Source organism: Nuphar pumila, chromosome 6, assembly GCF_984573655.1.
Source record: "Nuphar pumila chromosome 6, dmNupPumi1.hap1.1, whole genome shotgun sequence".
NCBI classification, from domain to species: Eukaryota; Viridiplantae; Streptophyta; class Magnoliopsida; order Nymphaeales; family Nymphaeaceae; genus Nuphar; species Nuphar pumila.
Window position 1 is genome coordinate 22,740,135 of NC_143254.1, and position 24,953 is coordinate 22,765,087.

Genomic DNA, 24,953 nt, shown 5'->3' on the forward strand with positions numbered 1-24,953 from the left:
TTGGAACAGAGCTGCACTACTTATCTATGCTTATTCACACAAATACATGCACATTATGTACTGAGATCCTATTTAGGAAAAGAATCATACTTCCATCCACCTCAGGTAAACTTTTTCGGGTTAAAGATTTATATACTTCTGTAGTCATGAGCTGCATGTGTGTGTGCATTCTTGTGATGACATTTCATTAATTGAGCTCATGTTTTCAGGCAAGGGCGGCTAAGAAGTGTTTTTCTAGCTCCGAGGGTGATCACATTACTTTGGTGAATGTATTTCGAGCTGCTGTAGACAATTTAGAAAAAGGTGGTGCATTAATCTCCATGGATGAAAAAAGCAAATCTGTTGAAAAAAAACTGAACAAATGGTGCAAGGATAATTTCATTAATAGCCGGTCGTTGAGGCATGCTCTAGACATTCACAGGTTAGCCACATGCTTTCATAGTCAAACTAGGTGGATCAGTTTTTATGTACCTTGATTTCTCAACTTTACTGATATGACACTTGTTGTGGATCCAAACCATATTTTGTTGGGATACCTCATCAATTGCTTGCTTTTTTTTCGTCTCCACAATGTGAAGGTCTCACTGATCATTATAAATTCACCAAGTGCTGTGTTTTTGTAGTTTTGATGCAAATTTTTGTCTAATTCTGCTCGAGAAGTGTCCAAATTACTTTTTGACAGTTTGTGCGTACAAGTGTTTCTATGGTTTAATGTGTCAGGTCCGAATCACATGTTGATCATAACCCAAGTTTATTAGAAAAACAAGTAATTTTTTGGTTTGAAGAGGGAAGGATTCTTCTCCAACAAGTGGGTCTCATTTTTTGTTCAACTTTCATGTTTTTTCTTTGCATCGGGCAAGTTTAATATTATTTAATTTTTTCCTTGCATCTAGTAAGTGCTTCTTTGGTCATTCGGCGTAATTTTTCTTGTAGGCAAATTCGTCGGCATGTTGAAGCCATGGGTATGAGGGTCAGTTCTTGCAGGGACGATATGCTTCAGTTTCGCAGAAGCCTTGCTGCATCCTTCTTTCTCAATGCAGCTATGAAACAACCAGACGGGTCCTACATGTATGGATTCTATTTTCTCTAGTGCGAAAATATACTTCGCATGAGTTTTCTCTCCAGTACCAGAACATTTTTCTCCTTTCCTTTTCTATTGTCTTAGTTTTTCCACCACTGTGAACTGTGAATTTTTTTTTCTTAAGTTTTTCTTCCCTTCTTTCAGGGCTATGGCAAGCAGCCAAACCATAATGATCCATCCATCATCTTCATTGTTTGGAACAAAGCCAGAATGCATTATTTTCAATGAGCTGGTGCGAACAAAGCATAATTATATCCGGAACATAACTCGGATTGATCCATTATGGTTGCCAGAGTTAGCCCCACAATACTATGGCTGCAAAGGAGACTGTAAAACGTCTACACTTTTTAATTGACAAGAACAGAGCCACCGTATCTTCTTAGTCATTCAGGTTTCCACATTTCTTTTTCTGGTCTTTGCTGATTCTGTGCAGGAAGCAAGTTCTTTTGCTGAAGGTGGTAAATTGTGAAATTTGATACTGTATTCGGCGAGTTCAGAAATTAGAAATTTCTGCAAATGTTTAAGCTGGCTCCTCGTTCATTTAACCTATTTTGTTGAGATCGGGGAAGCTGTTAAAACGGGCAAATAACCTTTTTATTTCTACCTTGACATACAAGGGAGACTTGTATTCTGACTGATTTAAAAAGGTATTATCGGTGGGAATTTCTTAGTCGACTTCATTTTGAGATGGATTCCTGATCATGTTTTTGCAACTTCAATTTTGTTATTTAAAACAGTATATTCTGTATAGGGTGTGATTTTATGGATTTTCATGCTTGTTTGCTGATAGCAATTCTAAGTCACTATAACTAAAAAAATCCAATAATAAAACTAAGTTAAATTTAAAATGTAATATAATTGATGGCAACTTTTAAAAGATGAATAATGCAAGTGAATATAAAATAAGTAATCAAGATCATAAAAGGAAATAGATGAAGTTAATGAGACAACGTTGGTTGTATCCAATACTGGTTTAACTATGTCCATGAAGTGTCCTGGTCTGTCCAAGTGTCATGTCACATTGACACGTGATACACATGCTAAGTGAAGTGTTCATGTGACATAGCCTGATTAACTTTTTCAATTCTTTTTTCTGCACCTGTTTTAGTAATTGTTGAAGTTGCTTTTTATGAACATTAATGAGTTCAGGTTTCTTGTTATGGTGAAAACATAATAGGAAGTGAAATCTGTTTTCTCTTTGCTCTTTCAGATGCCATTGCAACTTCAGTTTTATTATCAGAATTGACATTTACCATGTTCAAGTTAGGAAGATGGAGTTTTTTTGCAAAATATTATCTTATTGGCCTGGAAATTGAGTAATAACCTTGTCATCACATAAACAGTTATTTGTTATCCGATTTGTCACATAAGTACAAGACTACAAGTGCAGGTAAGGGGTGCAACAAGGAAATTTCTAAAAAGATGGCACGTGGGTAGACTACAGATACACAGGACAATTGTGCTACATTTTACAGAATGACCTAGGTATGAAGTAATAGACTATCAATTACAAATTAAAAGCTAAATCATATCAAAGGGGTATATATATATATATATATATATATATATATATATATATATATATATATAGAGAGAGAGAGAGAGAGAGAGAGAGAGAGAGAGAGAGAGAGAGAGAGATTTATTTGAACACAATCTACACATTGATTGGATCATAAGATGTATAAAATGGGTTAAGTTCAAAACTCAGTTGACTTGTGCAGAGGATCTGAGTTACCAAACGCTTCTTCTACAGGTGGGAAACGCGTTTCCCGGAAACTCGCTTCGGAAGCACGATACTCCTGGCTTTCAAAACTTGATGGGAATCTCGATTGTCCCACGTTTCTCCTATGCTTCATTCCAAGGTTACCGGAAGCACCCTTAGCAGTGGGGAAGCGTGTTTCGGAAGCACGAAACGTTGCGCTGGGAAGCGCACCCAAAAAATGGGAAGCTCGCTTCTCCCTTTTTTTCATTTTTTTTTTGTATTTTTATTTTTTTCTCTTTTTTCGCTTTCCCCTCGCTTCCAGTTCGCTTTCTAGGTCGGTTCCCAGACGACTCTTGGTTCACTTCTAAGTCATCACACACTTCCCACTTCCTAAAATTTTGAAAGTGCCTCGCTTCCCGCTGTCGTTTCCTCGACTGGCAACTCTGCTTTATTCATGTTTCCTACATGCTTCTTATATGACCTCTAATACTTCTTTTCATGTTATCTATGTGTTTCATCTCATGCTTCTACTCACTTCTCATGTGCTTTCTCTAAATAGGTGACCATCATTTTTGGATTTTAACAAAAGTTTAATTCTTATACTAAAAAATCATGAAAATGAAGAAGTCATTTTTATTTTTATTTTTATTTGCTTCTTATTTGATTCCTGTTTTACTTCCCATTCGATTCTAATATTGTTTCCTGTTCAATTCTCATTTCATTTTCAAATTAATTCCTCGCTTCCTGCTTCTTATAAATTTCAAAATGCCTCATTTCTTGCTTCCGCTTTCCGTATCGTTTCCGGTTTCTGCTTCCTGGTCTTGCAACCTTGCCCCGGAGTACCCATTATGAGTGGTACAACACCAGTATGATATGGGTATGGGACTTGGTAGGAGTATCCATGTTACATAGGTTATTAGTTTTTCAATTTACCAGAAATGTGAAAGAACTTTTTATGGGTTTTTATATGTGCAGGATTGCATGTCTGCATTTGCATGCTACCTTAATCAATCACTAAGAAGTACTTGCATACTGGTTTTTGGTTTCTAACCTGTTAAGGAAATTTGGTAGTTGATGTTTCTCTTGTATTTGCCAATATTGAGAGTGCTACAAATGCTTCTAAGACTTCCATGAACTCTTTTTTCTTGTATTCTTTCATAGTATGTATTAGGGACTTAAACATGCCAGATGCTTTAGGAATTTTGGCTACTGAGCCTTCAGTATGTTTTCGCACATTTATCATCAATATTATCAAGAATAGTGCCCTCCTATGCTTTTTGATACCTCTCCTTGGGTTCATTATAAGGATGCTAGCATGTTTTTGTGTCATAGATTTTTTCATCATGTCTTGTGCTTTGTCTTGTAGCTGAAGTATGCTTGTCTATTACTTATTTCATGACATGTTGCATCTTCGAGAAGGAACACTTCTAGAAGGAACTGTACGTAAAAATTTTCCATATGGGGCACAGATTAGAATAGGAGACACTAATAGAAGGTGAACACTTGACATAATTCCGAACCTTAGCTTTGCTTTTTTGTTATTAGAAGCTTGCCAATCACTATTTCTTGCCTATCTCTATTTTTTGGATTTGTACCACGTGACCTTGAAATTTAGATGACTTGGAACTGAACCTTTGGGCTGTCTGGACAAAATTTGGAATTCTCATTGGTACTACAATGGGGCACAGATTAGAATAGGAGACACTAATAGAAGGTGAACACTTGACATAATTCCGAACCTTAGCTTTGCTTTTTTGTTATTAGAAGCTTGCCAATCACTATTTCTTGCCTATCTCTATTTTTCGGATTTGTACCACGTGACCTTGAAATTTAGATGACTTGGAACTGAACCTTTGGGCTGTCAGGACAAAATTTGGAATTCTCATTGTTCCTACAATTTGGTGGCATCCTTATTTGTGAATTATGCTAGTGACGGTGGTTATGTTTTTCAAAGTTTGGTTGGTCAAGAATTGTGAAAATATCTTGAAGTTTTCATGAAAATTTGTCATCATTTATTCCATCTATCTATTTTATAGCACGATTCTATGAGCCTTATGTTCTGTGTTAGTCGAGCATGTATTGTAAGGTTGGCATTTGAAACAAGAGTTGTGCCATTGGTGATGGTTATTGTTCAAGGAACAATAGGATGTATGATTTTTCAAACTCGAGTGGATGCAAAGCACAAAGTATATGATGACAAGAGGTTATCCAAGATGGGAAGTCATAAGATGATGCAAAGTTGTGCACATTGTGGTTGCAAAAGATGTTGGGATAACTCTCCACAAAACATGTTCCTCAAGTGCTGTATGTGTTGCCAATTTGGTATGGGAAGCCTTTTGCAAGTAGCCTAATCCTTTGACTAATTATCTCACCAGTTGGGTATCCAATTTAGTGTGTGGCATTGCTCTGTTATGTTCCACTTTTTCAAAGATGCAATCTTAGATTGCTGACATATTTATTTGTCATTGCCTTGGAATCTTTGTTGGGGAATTTTTGAACCAAATTGATCCTTTGCAGTGGGTTACTTCACATAACAAACATTACTCGAGGTCGGATCACTTCCGTTAGTGATTTACTGACAGTGGATGAGAAGGTGAAAGTTCTAGTGGTGAAATCAAACTTTCCTGACAAAATATCCCTGAGGTAATATTCTCACTCCTTTCTATATGTTATATTGTTTCCGATCTTTAACAAATATGAAACACATTAAAATTTCTTCATGATAGTTGTGCTTAATGCCTCACTTTTTCTTTCTTTCATGTGGCGAGCAGCACTGCAGAACTTGAAAGTGAACCTGGGTTATTTCTTTCAAATAAGGAGGTATCAATTAATTTGCCTTCTTATTTTGTTATGTTCTATCTGGATAATCAAATAGTGTTCACAATGCTGAGCGGTTGAGACGTGTGACTCAACTGAGTCTAGCGGAATTTAGATCACTAGCTGCCCATTCTCGTGCAACTGATTGACTCCATTCAGCGAGACAATTATTCAAACCTTATGAGTGGTCAAGTTGCATCGAGTTAATATGTTGACACAAATTAACTCAAGTCCTATGATCTCCTGCATTAAGCACTCAGATTTCCAGTTTGATGCTCTCTTTTTCTCTACTGCTTCATGTGGTTTTCATGGGAAAGTACTGAGTTGACATTCCCCTTTAACATCATGGTGGGAAGTGCAATACTGGAACAAGGGGCCCCAGTTTTACCCATCACCTTCCTCTTTTCATGTGAAAAGTCCTCCATACCTCCCCTCATATATGAAAGGACTTTCCTTTGAAAGCTGAGATGTCTGGACTTTTTAGAAACTAGTGCCCTTTCCCATGAAAGGGCCTTCCTTTTCATGGGAATGAAACAAACAGACCCCTTAAGGTGTTCCCTTTTGTCATGCAGAAAGTTTTCTCTGAGGCTGAGGAGATGGCTACAAGATATAGGCAGAGATTACCGGCTATTTCTATAGCCAGAAACTTAGATTCAGTTGATCAAGGCACCCTACCATTTGATGATGAAGGACTATGTGCAAATTGGAACTGGTTCAGATTCGAACAAGGCAATGAATTGTAATGAGAACTTATTCATTATTCAAGGAATCTTATCATTTTGTTTGTTTTTTCCTGCAGCTCTTCTATACTGTAAAGCTTGTCTGCTCTTGTTCCCTTAAATCTTCCACTTGCTGTATTCTGCTTTTTTTATTGTAATTTATTATCTCGTCATCTGGATAGCTGTAACGTTGTTATTCAGAAATGTGGATGACCCAAATTTTATTGTCGAGATATGTGGCTTCATACGGTTTGATTTGTGCTGTTGAATAATTAAACCATATAGAACGAGAAAATATTAGCTACCCTCGGGCAAGAAACCTCCTAGTTGGAACTCGCAAAGGGAAGTTTTGATCAAATCTAACCCCATGGATGTGTTCAACATGATTAAAATAGTAAATAGTAGGAATCAACCCTTATATCGTATTTTCTTGACGAACAAATATAAAATTTTGAGAGTAGAAAATTCGTACATTGTAGGCTGTTGATTTTTTAATCTTTGGAAAATCTGACTTACATGCCAGAAAAAACATGATCCAAAAGCTCATTTTTACTAAATTAAACATGTAGACCACCACATCTGAAGGTTCAAATGAGCAGAAAAAGAAGAAAAAAATGAAAGAAAAACTAAAAAGTTTGAGCTTTTTCCTAGGAGGTTACTTACCCATGAGCCACGTGGGTAGCAAACATTATCCCCGTCTCTAGTTCATGATAATTATTATTACTACGTAGATAGCCCTTTTGTCTTAAAGATGTCTTTTAAAAGACAAACCCATAAAGTGACCCGGTTCTCGGTGAGGGTTTCTCATCATAAAAAAACAAATGAAAAGTAACGGTTGATGCCTGCTATAAAATTCGTTGAGAGCGCATCCCATATCCTAGTGTTAAAGAGTAAAATTACGGGGTGGGGCCCTGGCCACTAGACGGGTGGTCAAAGTTTGTTTCTCATGGGCGTCTCCTGTCCTAGCCTCGGAGTTTTACGCTGCTAGCAGGATGATCATAGGTATAGCTGACTGAGCCAGTGCGACCAGGTCTTCATGTTTTCAAATCCAATTTGAATCTGCATCCAGATTTTATTTAAAAAATCCATATCCGAAAAAACATGTCAAACTTGGGTAAGATATCGGACCATATCCAATCTGTTTATAGACCTGAAAGTAAGGATGCACAATTAGGTGAACTAGCTCAGGTTTGGCTTGAGCTCGACTCGTTTAAGCGCAGCTCAAACTAGTTTGAGTCTCGGTACACATAAACGAGCCGAGCTTGATCAGACAATCAAGCTCCATTGTGCTCGATTAGCATGATTAAGCTCGATTTGCGTAGTTATATAATGTACAAAGTCTAGTATATGTACAATTTATGTTTTACAAATTTAACACATCAAATGACCTTGCTCAGATGGGTAATATGTTTGCTTTTTACGGAGGAGGTTGGTAGTTTGAAACCATTGTTTTTTAGTGCAGTTCACTTTTTTAAATAAAAAAATGCTCAGCTCGAGCTAAGCCGAGCCAAGCTTGAGTTTGACTTGAGTCGAGTTTGGAACAAAGCTGTTCCAGTTCGACTCAAGCTTGAACAACTGTTTTTTATTCGAGCTGAGCCGAGCCAACCTAAGCTCAGATCAAGCTCGGCTCATGTGCATCCCCTACTTGCAAGAAGGTAGGCTGTTTAAAAGATACCTTAATGCAACACTAGCCCGAGTCATCCCAATGGCATTTGGGACGCCCCTTTGTTCCAAGTTTGACTTCCATTGGGTGTGCGGGGTGCCTCTCACTAGTAGGCTATGTAAGGGCTTAGGTGTCGGTCACTCCACCCGGATATTACTTGGTTTGGCAAGAAACTTTTCATAAAAAAAAAGGCCTTATTGCTTAAAGCGTGAGCCTTTAAAAAGGAAAAGGGAAGGAATTAAGTAAATATTCATATTTCACAAGGCGTAAGGGAAGTGAATAAGAAGCAGTAATAGAAATAAGTACAAAATAACATGAAAAAAAAGAGAAAAGAAACTTTCATTTCTACTTAAATACATCTTTAAAAGTTTGCCTAAAATACTCATAATATATATGTTTTTCAAAGAAAAAAAATTCTTCAAATATATAAAGTGAAGTAAGGCGTAACAACGAACATCCAAATGTTTATATATATATATATATATAAGATGAACAATTTGAAAAGACAGAAAGGTGCGGTTCCACCTAACGTGCTCCAAACAACTTGCCATAGTGCTGGGGCACACGTTAGCGCAAGCCGAAAGGCAGTTTGGACAGGTGGTCTCCCTCCAGGGGCTCCCATGGAATCCTCCAAGACTGCATTACATGATAAGCCGGCACCGTCCTCATTTTTCTCCCATACAAAATTGTCAAATTATTCATTTATTTACTCTAGAGTCAGTATTGCTTACTTTGAAATCTCAATGACCAATCTCTTGATTCTTGTCTTATATTGACCATCTCAAGGAATTCAACCCCCTTGGTGCAACTTTGATGCATCCTTTGCTTGACCCACACACACACACAATTTCTTTGATGGTATGTATTCTTTTCTTTAACACTGCTTTTTCTCTTTTCATATATTTTTCAATAGAATATCTGAATATTGAGTGGCCGGAAAAAGTCTCAAAAACAGCATCTTTTTCCAAGTTAAAAACTATATAGAAAAATGATTTTTTCGTCTGTTTTCTTTTTTGGAAAAACATACCACACATTTTAGTTGATTCTTTTCTTGTTAAATTCCTCATTTTCTTGCCACGGGAACTTCATCTCCGGCCGAAATCTCTCTGCCAAAGCTGCCGCAAACTGAACGTGGAGGTTATGGGGCTCGCAGAGGGCTATGGAATCCAAAGCCCAGTTCGTCTAAGATCGGCAGCAAGTCACCCGCTGCTTCGCACCAAATGCACATAGAATCAACACGGACAGTGTTGCGCACGTTCACCCCAGGATGCATTAGAGGGATTTAAAAGGCTTAATTCCTCAGAAAAGTCTAAGTAAAAAAGAAAAGTCTGGTTGAGAAAGTTACCTGACATGTCAATATCATCCCTGATAGATGACGGTCTTGAAGAGTCAAGAACTCACGAACTGGGCAATCGAGAAAATCTAAAGGTGAATTGTAGGTGGCCCTCTTGAAGCGACTCGCGGGAGTCGATACCACTGTAGTCCATCTGAGAATGATGAATCACGACCGCATGATGGTGACGCCCACCAAAATCAGCAGGCTCTTCCTCATCAGCCTCAAAAGCCTACTCTGCGTCAACCACAACGTTAGGATCCAACAAGTCGTCATCTCCTGAACTCTCCTCGACAACAGAAGTCATGTCAGAATCATCGCTCTCAACAACCCTTGAAGCTTCAGTATGAGAACTAGACTCGCCTTGAGATCCCTCTCAAAAAAAAAAAATTCGACCAGTATTTGTCGTCCGGCTTGAACGGACGGCAAAATCGGTTGATTGTCGAGCGACGTCGGACAACGGTCCTGCACCACCGTCCGGTGACTTTAGCATGTGGGCAGCAGCGGACGGCGTTGTGTAGTCTGCTGCGACCGTTGTTTTTTCAAAAACCTTTTTTCCTGACCGATAGAGGTGGACGGCGCTGCAAAGCCGTAGTCCGCTACTCTCGGTTTCTTTCTCCCGTCTTTTTCCTTTCTGCAGCAACGGACAACACTACAAAGTCGTCGTCCGCTATTGTTGTTGCCTTGTTCGTTTGTTTCTAGTTTAGAATCTGAATCGACACATCTCACGGCACCTTCTGATGCACCCTTTTGCATTCTCAAAACGGCGCAGCGGATACGTCATCTCACAAGAACTCTAATGCCCTTCAAAAATCATCGTTCTCTTAAGTTTGGAGCATGTACCATTTTGTCATCTCCTCGTCGTCTCACCAGTGGTGGTGAGAGCTCATCGAGCACATCATTCTATGCAAGATCCCTCACTTATTCTTATTCTTCCTTTCTTTCTTTTCCTCTCTCGTTTTTAGTTTTTCTTCTCTTTTCTTTCATTTTTTTCTTAATTTTGTACCGAGAGAACGCTTCAAAAGTTGTGCAAACTTCAAACGGCGCATAAATGACATTCCAATTTTGTTGTCCATTGTGTCTCAAAGCCCGTATGGTTGCCTCGTACTTGACACTAACGGGCGGCACTCGAACGACAAAGCTCAATCATGGTCTCGACAACCCAATTTTTTTCTCTAAAAACATGCTGGCCCGACATCGTTCAACGAGATCCAAACAATCCCCAAAACCTAGTGGTATTTTAAACTGGCCTGACCTTGTTTGGTGAGACCAATCACGACGACCCAGTTTTTACCTAATTTTTTATCTCAAGACATGCTGGTCCATCCTCGCTCGGCGGGATCCAAACAGTCCCCAAAACTTAGTACTTTTTCAAACTAACTCGACCTCGTTCAGTGAAACCGATCACGATCTTGACAACCTAGTTTTTTCCTAAAAAATGTTGGCCCAACCTCGTTTGGCGGGATCCAAAGGGTCTTCAAAACCCAGTGGTTTTTCAAACTAACCCGACCTCATTCGGCAGAACCAAATGCGGTCTCGACAACCCAATTACATTTCAAAATTTTGGTATATCTATTTCTTTGTCATAAACCGAATCACATCAATTAATGACAAAGAGGGGCATCTGCACACACCAAAATTTTATGATCTATAAATGCTAATGCTTTTCAAAATAAGTGTTTGTAGGTACAAGAATTGGACACCCTCGCACGGGACGACAGGATGAACTATTGTCCAATAATGAAAGGCAAAACGAGAATGTCGTCCATGGCTGAATGATAGAACACGATGCTTCATCGTGCGCTGTACTGAACACATGTGAATACGTTAAATGGCTTATCCTTATCTCTTTCCAACCGCCCTGCATATCTTTCAGGTCGGGAGGACTCTTCTTGGACGTGTCTTCGTACAAGAAAACTCTCCTGCATGAGTGTTCTGAGTCCTATAAATAGAGGTTGACTCCTAGGACCCATACATCTAAAATTTTCTAAACTACGTTGTGATCCTGTAGAGAATATATGAGCCCTAGCTTATTCATAGCATCCTTTCGCAAGCCTTCCTACTTGCGCCAAAATACTGTCAAAGTTGCAACTTTTCCATTCCAACACATATCAAGAATCGAAGAAGAACGTGAAAGCTTAACAAGTTTCGAGCTCAAAGAAGATGACTTTCGGATAATTTATTCTTTTATTTTAATTTTCATTGTTTTAAAAAAAAATACTAATACACTTTGATCTATTTTGCATACTCGAGAGTCTCGACGATGTAAATCAGGCCATAAAGATTTAAAAAACTTGTCTTGGCTTTACCTTTCCTTCGAGCAAAAGACAGTCTAGACTTGTATACGACGTCCCCCACAATTTCAAAAGGATTTTGTGTAATCCGGGTAAGTTCAATCCTTATTAAAAAAAATATTAAATTTATTTTTAAACAACTGTTGAATAAAATTGAACGTTGGGAAGCCGAGACTTACTTGGATTTGGTGAAATCGTCTTTTAAAATCGTAGGGCCACTGTTGCAAGCTCTGATCGTCCTTCGCCTGATGGGAAGGTAAAGACAGGGCATGTTTTCTCAATCTCTATATCTCAAATTGCGCCACCATAGATTCCAATATCTAATCAAAGGTAAAAAATGTGTATAAATACCCAGTCCAAAGGATAAATAAGATTTTGAAAGTAATAAAATTAGGGATCTAGAAAATACCTTTTTTGGACTCAAGGTGTTCGCTCTATCGTTCAAGCTCGTTCTTCTATCTGTTAGCACCTTCGTGTAGATAGAAGCATTTGTCAATGGCTTTTGGACAACGTTCCAACAAGATTAAAGTAGGTGTATTCTTGCAAGGCCAACACGTAAGTATGTGATTTTGAGATACTCAAGGTATAGAGATGAGCCCTTATTTATAGAGTTCAACACAACTTGGGCTTATCCACACATGTTCGGTACAACAAACACCGAATTGATTGTGTCATCCCCTAGAGGATGAAATTCCTTATTTTGTCGTTTAATAATGGATGACGTTCTTGGTTCTGCCATCCAATAATAGATGGCAATTATGCTCTGTCATCCATTGTGCACACTTATTTTGAAAAGCAAGTTAGCAATCAAGCATCATAAAATTTTGATATTTACAGATGCCTCTCTTTATCATTAATCGATATGATTCGGTTTATGATAAAAAAGTAGGCATTCAAGGCTTAAAACACTAGGTCATCGCGACCGAATTCATTTCTGCCGAACAAGATCGGGCTAGTATTTAAAGGAGAATTGGATTACCGAGACCGTAATTGGTCTCACCGAACATGGTCAATGCTAGCATCCGAAAGGAGGGGTTCAACTACTGAGACCGTTTTGGGTCTCACTGAATGAGGTCGAATCAATCCAAGAACAATAAGATTGCCAAGACCATTTGGTGGTCTTACCAAGCGAGGTCAGTGCTAGTGTCAGAAAGTGAACCAGATTTTTGAGACCGTTTGTGGTCTCATAGAGCGAGGTCGAGCTGATTTGAGAAATTAGAGAAAAAAATATTGGGTATCAGGCAGGGATAAAACAAGAGAAATGTTGCTCTCTTTCATGCCTTTTAAGCTTATTTTGATTTTAGAAGCCTTTTGATTGATTTTTCTTTTTAAGAAATTGTGGGGCAAATACCAGGAGTCATACACCGCTTGCAGGTTCAATAATAAGGTAAAGTTGCCCCAGTAAAGTCTTAGGGTAGAGATGCCCTTCCTAGGATAATCAGTTTGGACATGAAGCTTCGTGCCCTAGTGAGGGGAGTTAAGCATACTCTAGTCAAATAACACCGAATAGAAGACAAATCTTTCTGTGTACTTCTTAAACTTGGGATCTATATGCCTAAACTCTTTGATGCATGCAATAATATTTTATAATATGTTGTGAGACTTATGCATTTATAATATAGTAGGTAAATTAAAGTAGCCATGAATGATTGATTATATAAATTTAAGGACTTTTGTGCTTTTTCAAAAATCAAACCCTTCCTAACATGTTGATTTCTGCACTTGAGATTTCTACAGTTTAGACTTTTCTCATTTCAAGTTAGTCTAGGATAGCGACACTCGGCTTTACTCATATTTTTCTCTTCTAATTCTGCCTTGGTTTCAAGAGACTAGTTTTAAAGACCTGAGATTAAGTCTCATGATATTCTTGTTAGGTCTGATGGTCCCCACTAATGCTTGAATTTTGAAGGTTTAGAGCTTGTCAAGATTGCATTCAAGTAAACCTTTTGCTCCTAGGTAAGTTTTATAAAGTCTTTGTTTTTATCTCGTAAGAGCTTTATTCCTTACTTTTGCCATCTTTTGACCTAAGGCTTGACAACTATGGGGTCTCATCGTTTCCTTGTCCAAGAGGGATGCTCTTAGCTATCCAACCTCTGCCTCTAAAAGCTATATGACCAAAGCCTACTACCTTGCCATAGGTCTAGCTAGGTGTAAGTATTGAATTTCTCATAGTTTTTATTTTGTTTATTCCAACCTCTACCCTTGAGGCAATCATATGATCGAAGCCTACCACCACACTATAGATTCATATGTGAGTATTGGTTTCTTTTTTTTTTTTCCTTAGTTTTTTTTTTATATTTTTCTTTGAGATAAAAGAAAATGCATGCTCCTCAAGAGACCACCCTATAAGGTTGATTAGCATTAAAGGTATTCAACACTTAACCACTTTTCCTAGAGAGTTGGTTTCCTAAGTGGTTTTTCATCGTATTTTCATTCATGCATCGATAATAAGCATGCGCTCTTATAATTCATTCTTATAGACTCATGGGCTAGAATTATTGGACTAAAGTCTTTTGGCCTCACTGTTGCTACCTTATCTTTCTCGAAGACTTAAATGTCTTACGTAGTAGACTCTCATGTGCAAGGACCTACTTGAGAGGGTTATTTTGAAGAAAGTTGGATCTGTTTTGGGATAAGATCTCTGACCTTTAATAATCTTTTAATGTCATGCTTTGCATAGTGATAAAGTTTTATCCTCGTTCTATGACTATTGCAGTTAAGATGAACTGGTCTGTCAAGACCGTTATGAGTCTTACTGAACGAGGTCGGATCGGTTCAAGGATGACTGGAGCATCAAGACCATTGTGGTCTTGTCGAACAAGGTTGGACCAACGTTCGAGACAACTGAGATGTGGAGATCGTTGTGAAGTCTCGCTGAATGAGGTCGGGCCAGTGCCTAGATGTAAACCAAGATTCTAAGACCATTTGGGTCTCGTCGAACGAGGATGAACCGAAGTGGTATGTATGCTTGGTTACTAAAGGATCCTTCTTGTCTAAGAGATTTAAACTTTGAAATGGCTTTACAATGCCTTATCCTTAAGTTTTAGGTGAATTTATACTCCTTTGACATGCCCCCACATGATTTTGGATAGAAATATATAATTGAAAATTGTCTGAAAACTTGACAAAAGCTTCTTTGGTTTCGTCAACAGGAATAACATGCTCATATAATGAATGGAATAGCTTGGACCAAAAAAAGCTTTCTGAATTTTCTTATTATTATTTTTTTAATATTTTATTTTTTTTTTGGATTTTGATTTTTTGTTTTAAATTTTCTGATTTATTAATTTTTTTTAAAAGACTGTTTTACAAGATCCATGTTTTGGAGGCTAACTTGGGGCCATGGGATGATGACCTCTGTCAAAGATCTTGTCTTTTCTAAACCATGGTGGTTCTGCCCAAATCTATCTAAACTTTGTTTTGAGCATATCATCTTCCTTTTGCTAAAGGAGAGACAAAGGAGTTTAAGCTGCATGTAGTTTTTTCTGTCGTATAATGAGTCTTTGTAGGAGAAAGTTAGTCTTGTGCTATCTGATGTGGTCGGACTTCCTATCGAGCTTATAATGATGATCTCTTTTGTGAGATGATCATTTAGGACCTAGGAAAGCTTTTTCTTTTTTTCCATTTTCTTTTTAGACTCTTTGTGGCTGAGACCCTAAGTTTTCATACTAGGTGTAGTTGGGAGAGGCTTTCCTATAACGTTAGGTCTTTCAGAAAGGTTTTGGCTGACACTTAGACCCAAAATGGATGATGCCCTACTTACAGTTAAGCTTGTTGATGGGTCATTTCTTCTTTTGACCGAACCATTGTCTTGTTAGTTTGTCCTTTGGGATTTAACAATAGAGACTGTACAAGAAGTTTATCCTTTTTTGTGATGGACTTTCATTGATGGAACAGTGGGAGAGGAACCTCAGTATGATTGTTATCTGGTGGGCCTAGATCAATCACATTTATCTGACTGGCTTTCTAGTTCTTCCATGAAATTCTTTTTTCTTGTACCCTCATCTCTCCTTGGTAATAGATCTAGGGTATTAGAGGCATCAGGCATGAATAGCTAGAAAGAAAACAACTTTTTTTTTCATGAATCTCTCATGAATTTCCCTTTTTTTTCTCTAACATATTTTTCGTTTTTTAGAAAGAGAAAAGCTTCTTAATCAAACTTGACCATTAACATGACCCGAATAAACGTGGGACAAGTAGTCTTAGGTCAAGCCTGAGGCTAGATTTAGTTGGATACTAGGGCATGTTTTAAGATATGGAATGCTTTTTCACTGGAGGAAAGAGCTTGAGAAAACAGGTGCTTTTCTCAAGTGAGAAGCATTCTATGGGATTCAAGTTTCTCATGGAAAAGCTATTGAGAAGTTTTTTCTCACAAATTATTTATCTATGAGGAGAGGAAATAATTGGCTAGTTACTTTCCCAAGTGACAAAGCGGCTTATATGCTTGAAATACGTTTGAGGGTTGGGAGATGAAATGAGTATATGGAATTGGAAAAGAGAAATCCCTTAAGTTACTGGAATTGTCATTAAATCCCACTTTTGGGTGCAAATACAAAGAAACGACTGGGCCCCAGCTACCTCTTCATTTTTTTTTTGATATTACACGGAGAAACCACCCCTAGGATTAGAGACCTAGCTGTGCTGGCTCTGCTTGCCATACAGATGGGCTTACCCCTTGCCCTCAAGGAGTCACCACCTTTTCAATTCATTTTTGTTTTTGTTTTTTTTTTTTTATGATGAGGGACTTGCGTAGGAATAGAGTTGCTTAATGAAACCCTTCTCTTTGATGGTACACCGCGGATGAGTGCCTTAATTACTTTTTTTTTTCGATAGAGAAAGTTGTGGGGTTAGGCAGACCCCTACCAGTTTATACAACCATTGAGATTCGAACTTGCAACGTCCCAACACAAAGTGACATGCACTAACTGCTCCTGCCAGACAAGCAGAGCCCCCAACAAGTGCAGCCAGTGTACCTTGGACAAAGTATAATTCAATTTCTCAAATTCTAACCTCAACCACCCGCTCCCAAATAGAGCCTTAATATGGGAATTGATGCAAATCTAGGTCCTGAATCCTATTCAAACTCATGGTTGAGGGTCATGAGTTTCTGAGTTTCGACTCAGACTTTCTATTGGATTCAACGCTCGTGTTGGAACCAATCGTTCCTTTGAAGATTCGAGTTGTCAAACTCGGGTTTTCTATTTTATCTTTATTTTTAAGATCCGGGTTCCGACTCAGGTTTTTCCTTTTATATTTTCGTTTGAAGTTCCGAGTTCCGACTCGGACTTCCTATTGGATTCACTGCTCGTGTTGGAACCAATCGTTTCTTTGAAGATTCGAGTTTTCAAACTCGGATTTTCCATTTTATCTTTGTTTTCAAAATCCGGGTTCTGACTCGGGTTTTGCCTTTTTATATTTCATTTGAAGTTCCGAGTTTCGACTAGGACTTCCTATTGGGTTCAATGCTCGTGTTGGAACCAACCGTTGGTGTGTCCATGGTGACAAGAGCGGACAAGCTCGGACACATGGACACGACCACAGGCACGTGTTTTAATATTATTTTAATGTTTTAAAGTATTATTACAGTAAAAAACACAGTTTAATATTAAACATAAAAAAAATTAATGGATTACAAAATAAAAAAAAAAAAGTTCATGTCCTTGTGTCCTATTTCATAAACTGTCCCGCATCATGGGTCCTCATGTCCACGTGTCTTTGTGACATAAGTCATGAGTTTTGGTGCAGCTAGCAAGAATTCTCATCCATGAAATTTCAAATGGGGACCGGAATTCTAGTGTTTGCTTGATGGAACGAACGGAACTTGATCAGGCGGTCCTCCTCGTGCTTCATGGTCAGAACATGTGTGCTCATGCCCTGCATCTAAATCCAGATCCACGATGTCGATCTGTGTGGATAGGTGCATGTGCATCTACATTCTCATGCATATTATATTTGTTTTCGTATCCAAAAATGTTGCTCTTAATCTAAATCTTACTTCATCAGGGATGGCCTCAGATCCAGTGCAGCCCTCAGATCCAGTGCAGCTCAAAATATGACCCAGATCCACTGGATTCTCACAACCAATTTTTTTATGTCATGGTGCAAGAAGAATTCAACATGTGAAACTCGTGGGCCTCTTTTTTTACTTTCCCTCTATTTGTAGTTAAGAGTTACCAATGGGGTCTCCGCGTGGTTGGTAGGAGCTGTCTGTGCACGTCTTCCTGTGGTGGGACGTTGCAGGTTCAAAACCCTAGTGGTATCATTGAATAATAACTAGTGGGGGTCTGCCTAGCCTAGCTTGCCTTTCAAAAAAAAAGATACCTGCTGGATATTAAATGTTTGGTCGAACTAAAGAAAATAGAAAGATAAAAAATAAAAGCCAAAACAAAGTTTGAAAAACCAAACATAAATTTTTTTGGTCGAGAAAATCATTTGTTGCCTTTTATTTGGAGAAAGAGACTTTCAATTCATGGCGTGTAGTTAAAGCAAAGTATTGAAAGACTAGGATCCATGAATATATCAGGTAAAGAAAAACAAATTTTCATATTTTGAGTCATCGGTCTGAAAAACCCAGTTTTTTACAGCAGCAGGCTGCCGCCCATAAGGTTCTCTCTAAAATCGTTGTCGTGTATTGATGTTGAACAAGTCAAGACTTGGTCAAAGGCACTTCAAACGGTCAGGTTGATTGGGTCTAGGTCAAATAATAGTTAGTCAAATTCAATAAATGGGCCGGTCAATGTCTTGATGATAAAATCTTTCAAAGTACCAAAAAGTAGGTCAAATTTCCATCATGACTATGACCATGAGCGAACCTAGCAGAACTGAGCCAGGCTTAAACTAAAAACCAAAAATTCAAGTCCAAAGACAAATTCAAATCCAAAATTGAAAGTCTAAATTTTAAAGTTTAATTAAGATATCCCAAATAAGCCTTGCCCGTAAAAACAACTCTACCTTACAAATCTATGTGAATGACTCTCTCCTCTTTAATATAAGACTATAAATAATTTTAAAAGTAAGGTAGATTTTCAGTTGGTACAAGCCCATATAATTAAGTTCGAAACAATAACCCAACAAAACTACTCCCATAGACTGGGTTGATCTTAACCTGCCATAACTATGGCCACAATTTCAATGGTGTAGAGGCATCATTCTTCGCTTCCCACATAAGGACTCAAACTTGGGATAGGGGGAAAGCTCCGTCACCAAGCGCGGCGCCATGTCCGGGCAACTTTGTCCAAAAGCATCAGAACTCACAACTAACTACAAGATTCTAGCAAGATATCCATGCATCTAGAACGTTAGCATTGTGGGCTAACTTTTCAAACCTACTATATATGGAGATCATGGAAATGTTTCTCTTTGAATTTTTGATAGAGGTGTTTGTTTCACTGAAGTGGGTAACTGGCACCAGTCCTGTTTTTTTTTTTTTTTGAAAGGCAAGCTGGGTTAGAAAGACCCCCACCAGTTATTATTCAACGTACCACTGGGGTTTTGAACCTGCAACGTTCCACAAGGAGACGTGCACTGATAACTCCTACCAATCAGGTAGAGCCCCAAAAATGCTAAGAAACTTCTGTATTTTAGCTGTCAATGTGAAACTGTGAATGTAAGGGTATAGCAATGGACCAACCTAGCCCGCTAATGGACCAGCTGACCAAGCCATTGACTCAGTCCTGGTCAAGCTGTCCTGTCAATTGAGAGCCTATCCGGTTTCCGAATCCTCAGCTCATAGCTGCACTTGGCCTATGGGCCAAATTAGGTTGGGCCAGCCCATGAATGAATAAATAAATAAATATTAATAATGTGTATGGATACACACCATTCCAAATCTTACGTTTAACTTCTGATAGAGGAATTGATGAAAACTGTTTAAATCATAGTTACTGAAAACTTCTAGCTGCATGCATGGAGAAACTTGCTTAGACTGAAACTCTTTTTTTTCTCAAAAGTAGGAGAAGCTTTGATGAACTTGCTTTCGAAATATGGAAAACTCGATTCTTATTAGTTAGAAGCTCGCTTCCTCCTTGCTTTCTAAATTGATTCTCTTTCACTTAATCTCTCTCTCTCTCTCTCTCTCTCTCTCTCTCTCTCTCTCTCTCTCTCTCTCTCTCTCTCTCTTTCTCCTCACTTCCTATGTTTTCAATATTAAAAGATAATATTTTTTATAATCATCTTACATGTTGGTTTTATATGATTTTGTACTTGTGTTCATGTCAATTCTTACTTGCTTCCACTACTTCACACTACTTTTTAGCATTCACTACATCCCTTCAGCTTCATGCATCACTTCTGGTATCCATTTTGCTTCTTGGTAACAATGATTTAAATTTCATGAAATGACTAGTTTGGACATTATGGTCGAATAAATTAAAAAAAATTAAAGCTTAAGTAATTAAGGTGCTTGGAATCATGGTGGCCAAACTCGCCCTCGGCGATTTCTCATAAGGTGTTCTTATTGACAACTCATAGTTAATCGGCAAAAGAATCGATCAACCTTGGCACTTAAATTTCCTTGCAAATCATGATTAATCGGCACAAAAACCACTATTTGCATTTTACAATGAAAATTATATTAAAAAAGTGTTTAAAAAATCTTAAAATTGGTAGCATATATTAAATAATTTTTTGAAAAAACTTGCAACTCATATGATCAATTTGCCACCAATTTGTGATTATTCAATCACTTCAAAAATTTTACAATAACTTTAAATATATTTTCATTATTAGTTTTCGTAAGCCTTAATTTTTAAAAATTCCAACAAAATAATGTGAATAAATTCAAATACATTCTTAAATTATTTGTCTTTCAATTTGACATATAATTCAAAATTATGCATCCATGAAAAAGTGAGTATCCTAGTTAAACATCCAAAGTGAGTCGAATAATGAAAATTTTTTAAATACGTGATGACTTTGCTTAAAGGTAGTCAAATAAGGCAAATTATATTATTTTAGCTATCATAATATTTTGTCTTTTATGGCTTTAAAATATAATTGTATGGGACACGGTACCGTTTCCGAAACTACCAGGTAAACCTACACTTAGGCTCTGTTTGGGGAAGAGTAGGTGGGAACGGCGACACCAAACCCGTTTTTTAGATAGGTGGGGTGGGGTTAGGCAGATCCACCAGTTATACAACGTATCGTTGGGTTTTGTACCATTGGGTTTTGAACTTGCAACGTACAGCTCCTACCAAACAAATGGAACCCTTGCTGGTGGACTCACCAAACCTTGTCTTCATTGATTGGAGTCACTTTTTGGAAAGAACTGAGAGATGAGAGCAGTGTTAGGAGGGGAGATGATGTTAAAAATATAAAAGTAAGATAAGGCTAATGACATGCATTTAAACGTCTATAATCAAATACTAAACGCATCCCTACGATTGCACAAATGATTTTCAATATTCATATATAGGATCATGATTTTAGCATTTTTGTAGAATTACAAACCAACCAAGCAAGCACCAAGGATGCAGTGACTGCTCAATCATCAAGCTCTATAACATCAGGAATGCATATATATATATATATATATATATATATATATATATATATATATATATATATATATATATATATATATATATATGAGTTAATCTAACATTATAACATTAAAGTAGTTGTATTTAACATTAAATAGATTCAACTTAATTAAAATAACTTAAATACTTTAAAAATAATATTTTTTTTAAAATATATGATTATTTTTTAGCATTATAAGTCTTTTTAATTGAAAAGTCAAACACCTTTTCTAAAAAGGTAACTTATGAAGCCATCAAGCTTACCTTTTTTACCTCAAAAAGCAACATTGCATTTTTAAAAATCTATTAAGGGTGTTTTAATTATTTAATAAAATTGAATCCATTTAATATTAAATATAACTAGTTTAATGTTATAGAGAGATAGTGAAATGAAAACCTACTAAATGAGTACGGTGTTAAATAAAACATGCTATTGGATTTTCTGTGTTCTTTTAATTTTATTTTTTTATAAGCAAGCTAAGGTTAGGCAATCCCCAACCAGCTATGCATCATTCCATTGGGATTTGAACTTGCAACTTTCCAACACAAGGTGACGTGCAATAACAGTTCCTACCAAACAAGTGAAACCCTATTGGTATTTTTTTCAAAATTTTGAGCATACACATGTGATCAGTATGCTTTTTTCATAGGAATCACTTCTTAGAGCATTTTCAATGCATGGATAGGTTTTGATAAGGTTTCAAAAATCAAGGGCCTACAATTTTCATAAATTTTTTAAAGCTCTATATATCATTTTTTCATCCAAAATACAAGATTAAAGTGTCAATTTCTAGTAAATCAATCATGCTGAACATATCTATGGGACTGGAATTTTGAAAAAAAAAATATCAAAAGTTCAATAACATGTTTCATTTAGCACCGTGCCCATTTAGCGTGTTCTCATTTCTCTTTTATATATATATATGTATATATATATATATATATATATGTATATATATATATGTATATATATATATATATATATATAGGCAAAATGAGTAAAAATCTCCAAGATGTCATACAAGCTATACAAGTGCTTAAATGTGTCCACCAAAAATGAGAGAGAGAGAGAAAAGACTGTTTAACCATGTTTAGCATTGCCATATTTTTGTTGAAAAAAGCTAAAAAGATACCAAGCATGAAATGGAAGTTTAATATTGCAACATAATTATAGGAGGTAAAAAAATGGAATCAAGTAAATAACATTAAATCACATAGCTTTATGCTGAAAACATTATTTAATTATCTCATATAAACGACATTCATCTTGCAATTTCAATATTAATCGTGATAAGAAATGTCAAATAGACAATTTCATATTTTTTAAACGTTTGTTTGCCTTCTTTGCAACATATTTTGGAATATGATTCAAAATATCCCTCCAATTTCATATTGGACACAGGATCCAACCCATAATAAATAAATAGAGGCTGCCAATATATAGTAAATGAAAAGTCTAAATCCATTTCTAGATGCAAGAACTAACTTGTAGGCTAACAAGTGGTTTAAAAAAGCAATACAATAAACATTATTTGGCAAATACCAAAATTTGACAAGAATTTTCAATAGGCCAATAGGCTTTCAAGCTATTTTTTTGCAGGCCAACATTGCAAACTTAATAGAATTAACCAAATTTAGCCCTAAAACATCAATCTGAACTGGAAACACCAAGTATCACAGGGTCTAAATGAAAACGCCGATCCAAATAATAAAAAGGTTTACATTTTCACATATAAATTTAGAAAAAATGTGAAATACAGTTCATGCATCCGCTGAATCTAATATGCTACCACCACTAGTATCTAGTCATCCAAGACCTAATAAAAGTCAGAGACAGATCTAGTGATAGGTCCACCAAGGTGCATGCAAATGTTCTAGATCTAGGGAGTACACTTCATAAATTTGATTGGATTAACTCATAAAATGGATTATTTAAAGATTCTTATATATATATATATATATATATATATATATATAGAGAGAGAGAGAGAGAGAGAGAGAGAGAGAGAGAGAGGGGGGGGGGGCAAGGGTTCATGATCAGCAGTCAATACATCAGTGGCTTATCATTTGCCATCTACAACGCATATCAGTCATAACTTCTATATCATTAATTTATTAGCAATCCCAATTACATCATAAAGGGTAAATTTACAATGACCACCTTAACATGCTAGTTATAACTATCAATTGATCCTAAAACATGACATAACAAGGATTGTAAATACATTTAAAAATAAAACAAATTAAAATGTACATTGAATTATGCACTTGAAATTTGAAATGAACACTCATGAAATTAACACAAACAATTTTGCCAATATCAATCATCTTCCTATCTTTTTTCTAATAAAAGCAAGGAAAATAAAATATTATTGAAAAAAACATAATCTCAATGCAAGACGGGAAGATGATCAGATCTCAAGAAGCAAAATGGGTTACAAGTAATAACATACCATATGTGAATCGGGAGGCCCTTTCATAAAAAGGAAAAAAAATGAGAGGCCTTGTTATGTAAACTAAAAAAAAATGAAGCAAACCACATGATACAAAGAAAAAATGAACAAGAGAAGACCTGAGATTTACATTGTTCGACACTAAGACCTACGTCCACAGGCAAAGGAGTAAAAAATTCACTAACAAATGTGAAAAAAATACAAAGGCGAAATATAGAGCTTTCAAAATCATAATCCTTAATACATCCTAAACTCTCATACCCTAACTCTCAAAAGGAGGCAGCTATAAATATAATGGACATAAAACCCTATATGGTACAAAATAAGAAAAATACAAAATTGTAAAGGCCCATACTGCAAGTGTGGTTCGTCCTTGCACCCCCGAAGGGGTTTATGGTGGGATCCAATCTTGGGAGTAATGGTTCGATCCTTTTGCTACTACCACAAACTCCAATTGAAAATCCCATTGTAAGGTCACCAAAATATTTTTGGATCGGGAATTCAAGACACTCACAAGCGACTTCACCATGGTGTTGAATTTGACTTAAAGGCTAGCTGCAGTTTGAGAACGAGATACTAAACCATGTTTTCCCTTAAACTTCATTCAATTAAGTTCTATTCATCTTCAAGGTTGCAAGTTGGCTCATTCCTATAGATCCCTACCCAGGGGTGGAGCCAAGAATCTGAACTAGGGTGGGCACAAATTCTAAGGGTGGAAAATGACATGAACAGTCATTTGGCTTGGCTCGATTCAGAAATTGAGCACAGTGAGCCAAACTATTAGCTAGCACATTTAGGTAAATGAGCTGAGCTCGATTGGCTTGACTCGTATAAGTCATTTTACATATTATATATTTATATATACTTTTATTATATATTTATACATATATTATACATTATATGCATAAAATGCATATTATATATGTTTTGTATATGGATTAAACATATATTTATATGTAATATATAAATTTTATATATTATCAAACTTTAAATAATGCTTAAAAAAAATGTAGAAGATGAGCTTGCAAAGAGTAGGGGTGTAGACTTAATGAACCAAGCTCAGCTTGTTTACGAACCTAGAAAACCCCCTTCATTGGGGGAATTTTTGGGTTGAGAGAGAGAGAGAGACAGGTGGGCGAGGGGGCACATAAAAGATTAGGGTGAGCCCACCTCTGAACTGAACCCCCTATTAAAGTGTTTTTGGATCAGGGTGGGCACATGCCCATCCTGACCTCAATGTGGCTCTGCCACTGCCCCCTACGTGAGGCTTTGACTACTATATTTGTCTAAGAACGATAATGGCTCAATTATGTTTGTCTCAGAAAAGGTAAATAATAAAAGATTTCAGTTTTTATCTTTTCAACATGAGT

The 24,953-nt window shown here is 36.8% G+C and overlaps 1 protein-coding gene across 4 annotated transcripts in view; it reads left to right on the plus strand.

Moving 5' to 3' along the window:
* LOC149834318 (RNA helicase family protein) overlaps positions 1-6,550 on the plus strand; it is a 28,686-nt gene extending 22,136 nt beyond the window's left edge. For 2 of the 4 annotated variants that reach the window (XM_090011328.1, XM_090011329.1), the window contains exons 11-16: positions 210-421; positions 934-1,068; positions 1,226-1,472; positions 5,301-5,426; positions 5,555-5,603; positions 6,173-6,550. In XM_090011328.1, the coding sequence (XP_089867454.1) occupies positions 210-421; positions 934-1,068; positions 1,226-1,436 (558 nt within the window). In that variant the 3' untranslated portion in view covers positions 1,437-1,472; positions 5,301-5,426; positions 5,555-5,603; positions 6,173-6,550. Of the gene's footprint in view, positions 1-209; positions 422-933; positions 1,069-1,225; positions 1,729-5,300; positions 5,427-5,554; positions 5,604-6,172 lie in introns of all 4 variants that reach the window. The other 2 variants (XM_090011333.1, XM_090011330.1) reach the window with 2 other exon arrangements.
* The last annotated feature ends 18,403 nt before the right edge of the window (positions 6,551-24,953 follow it).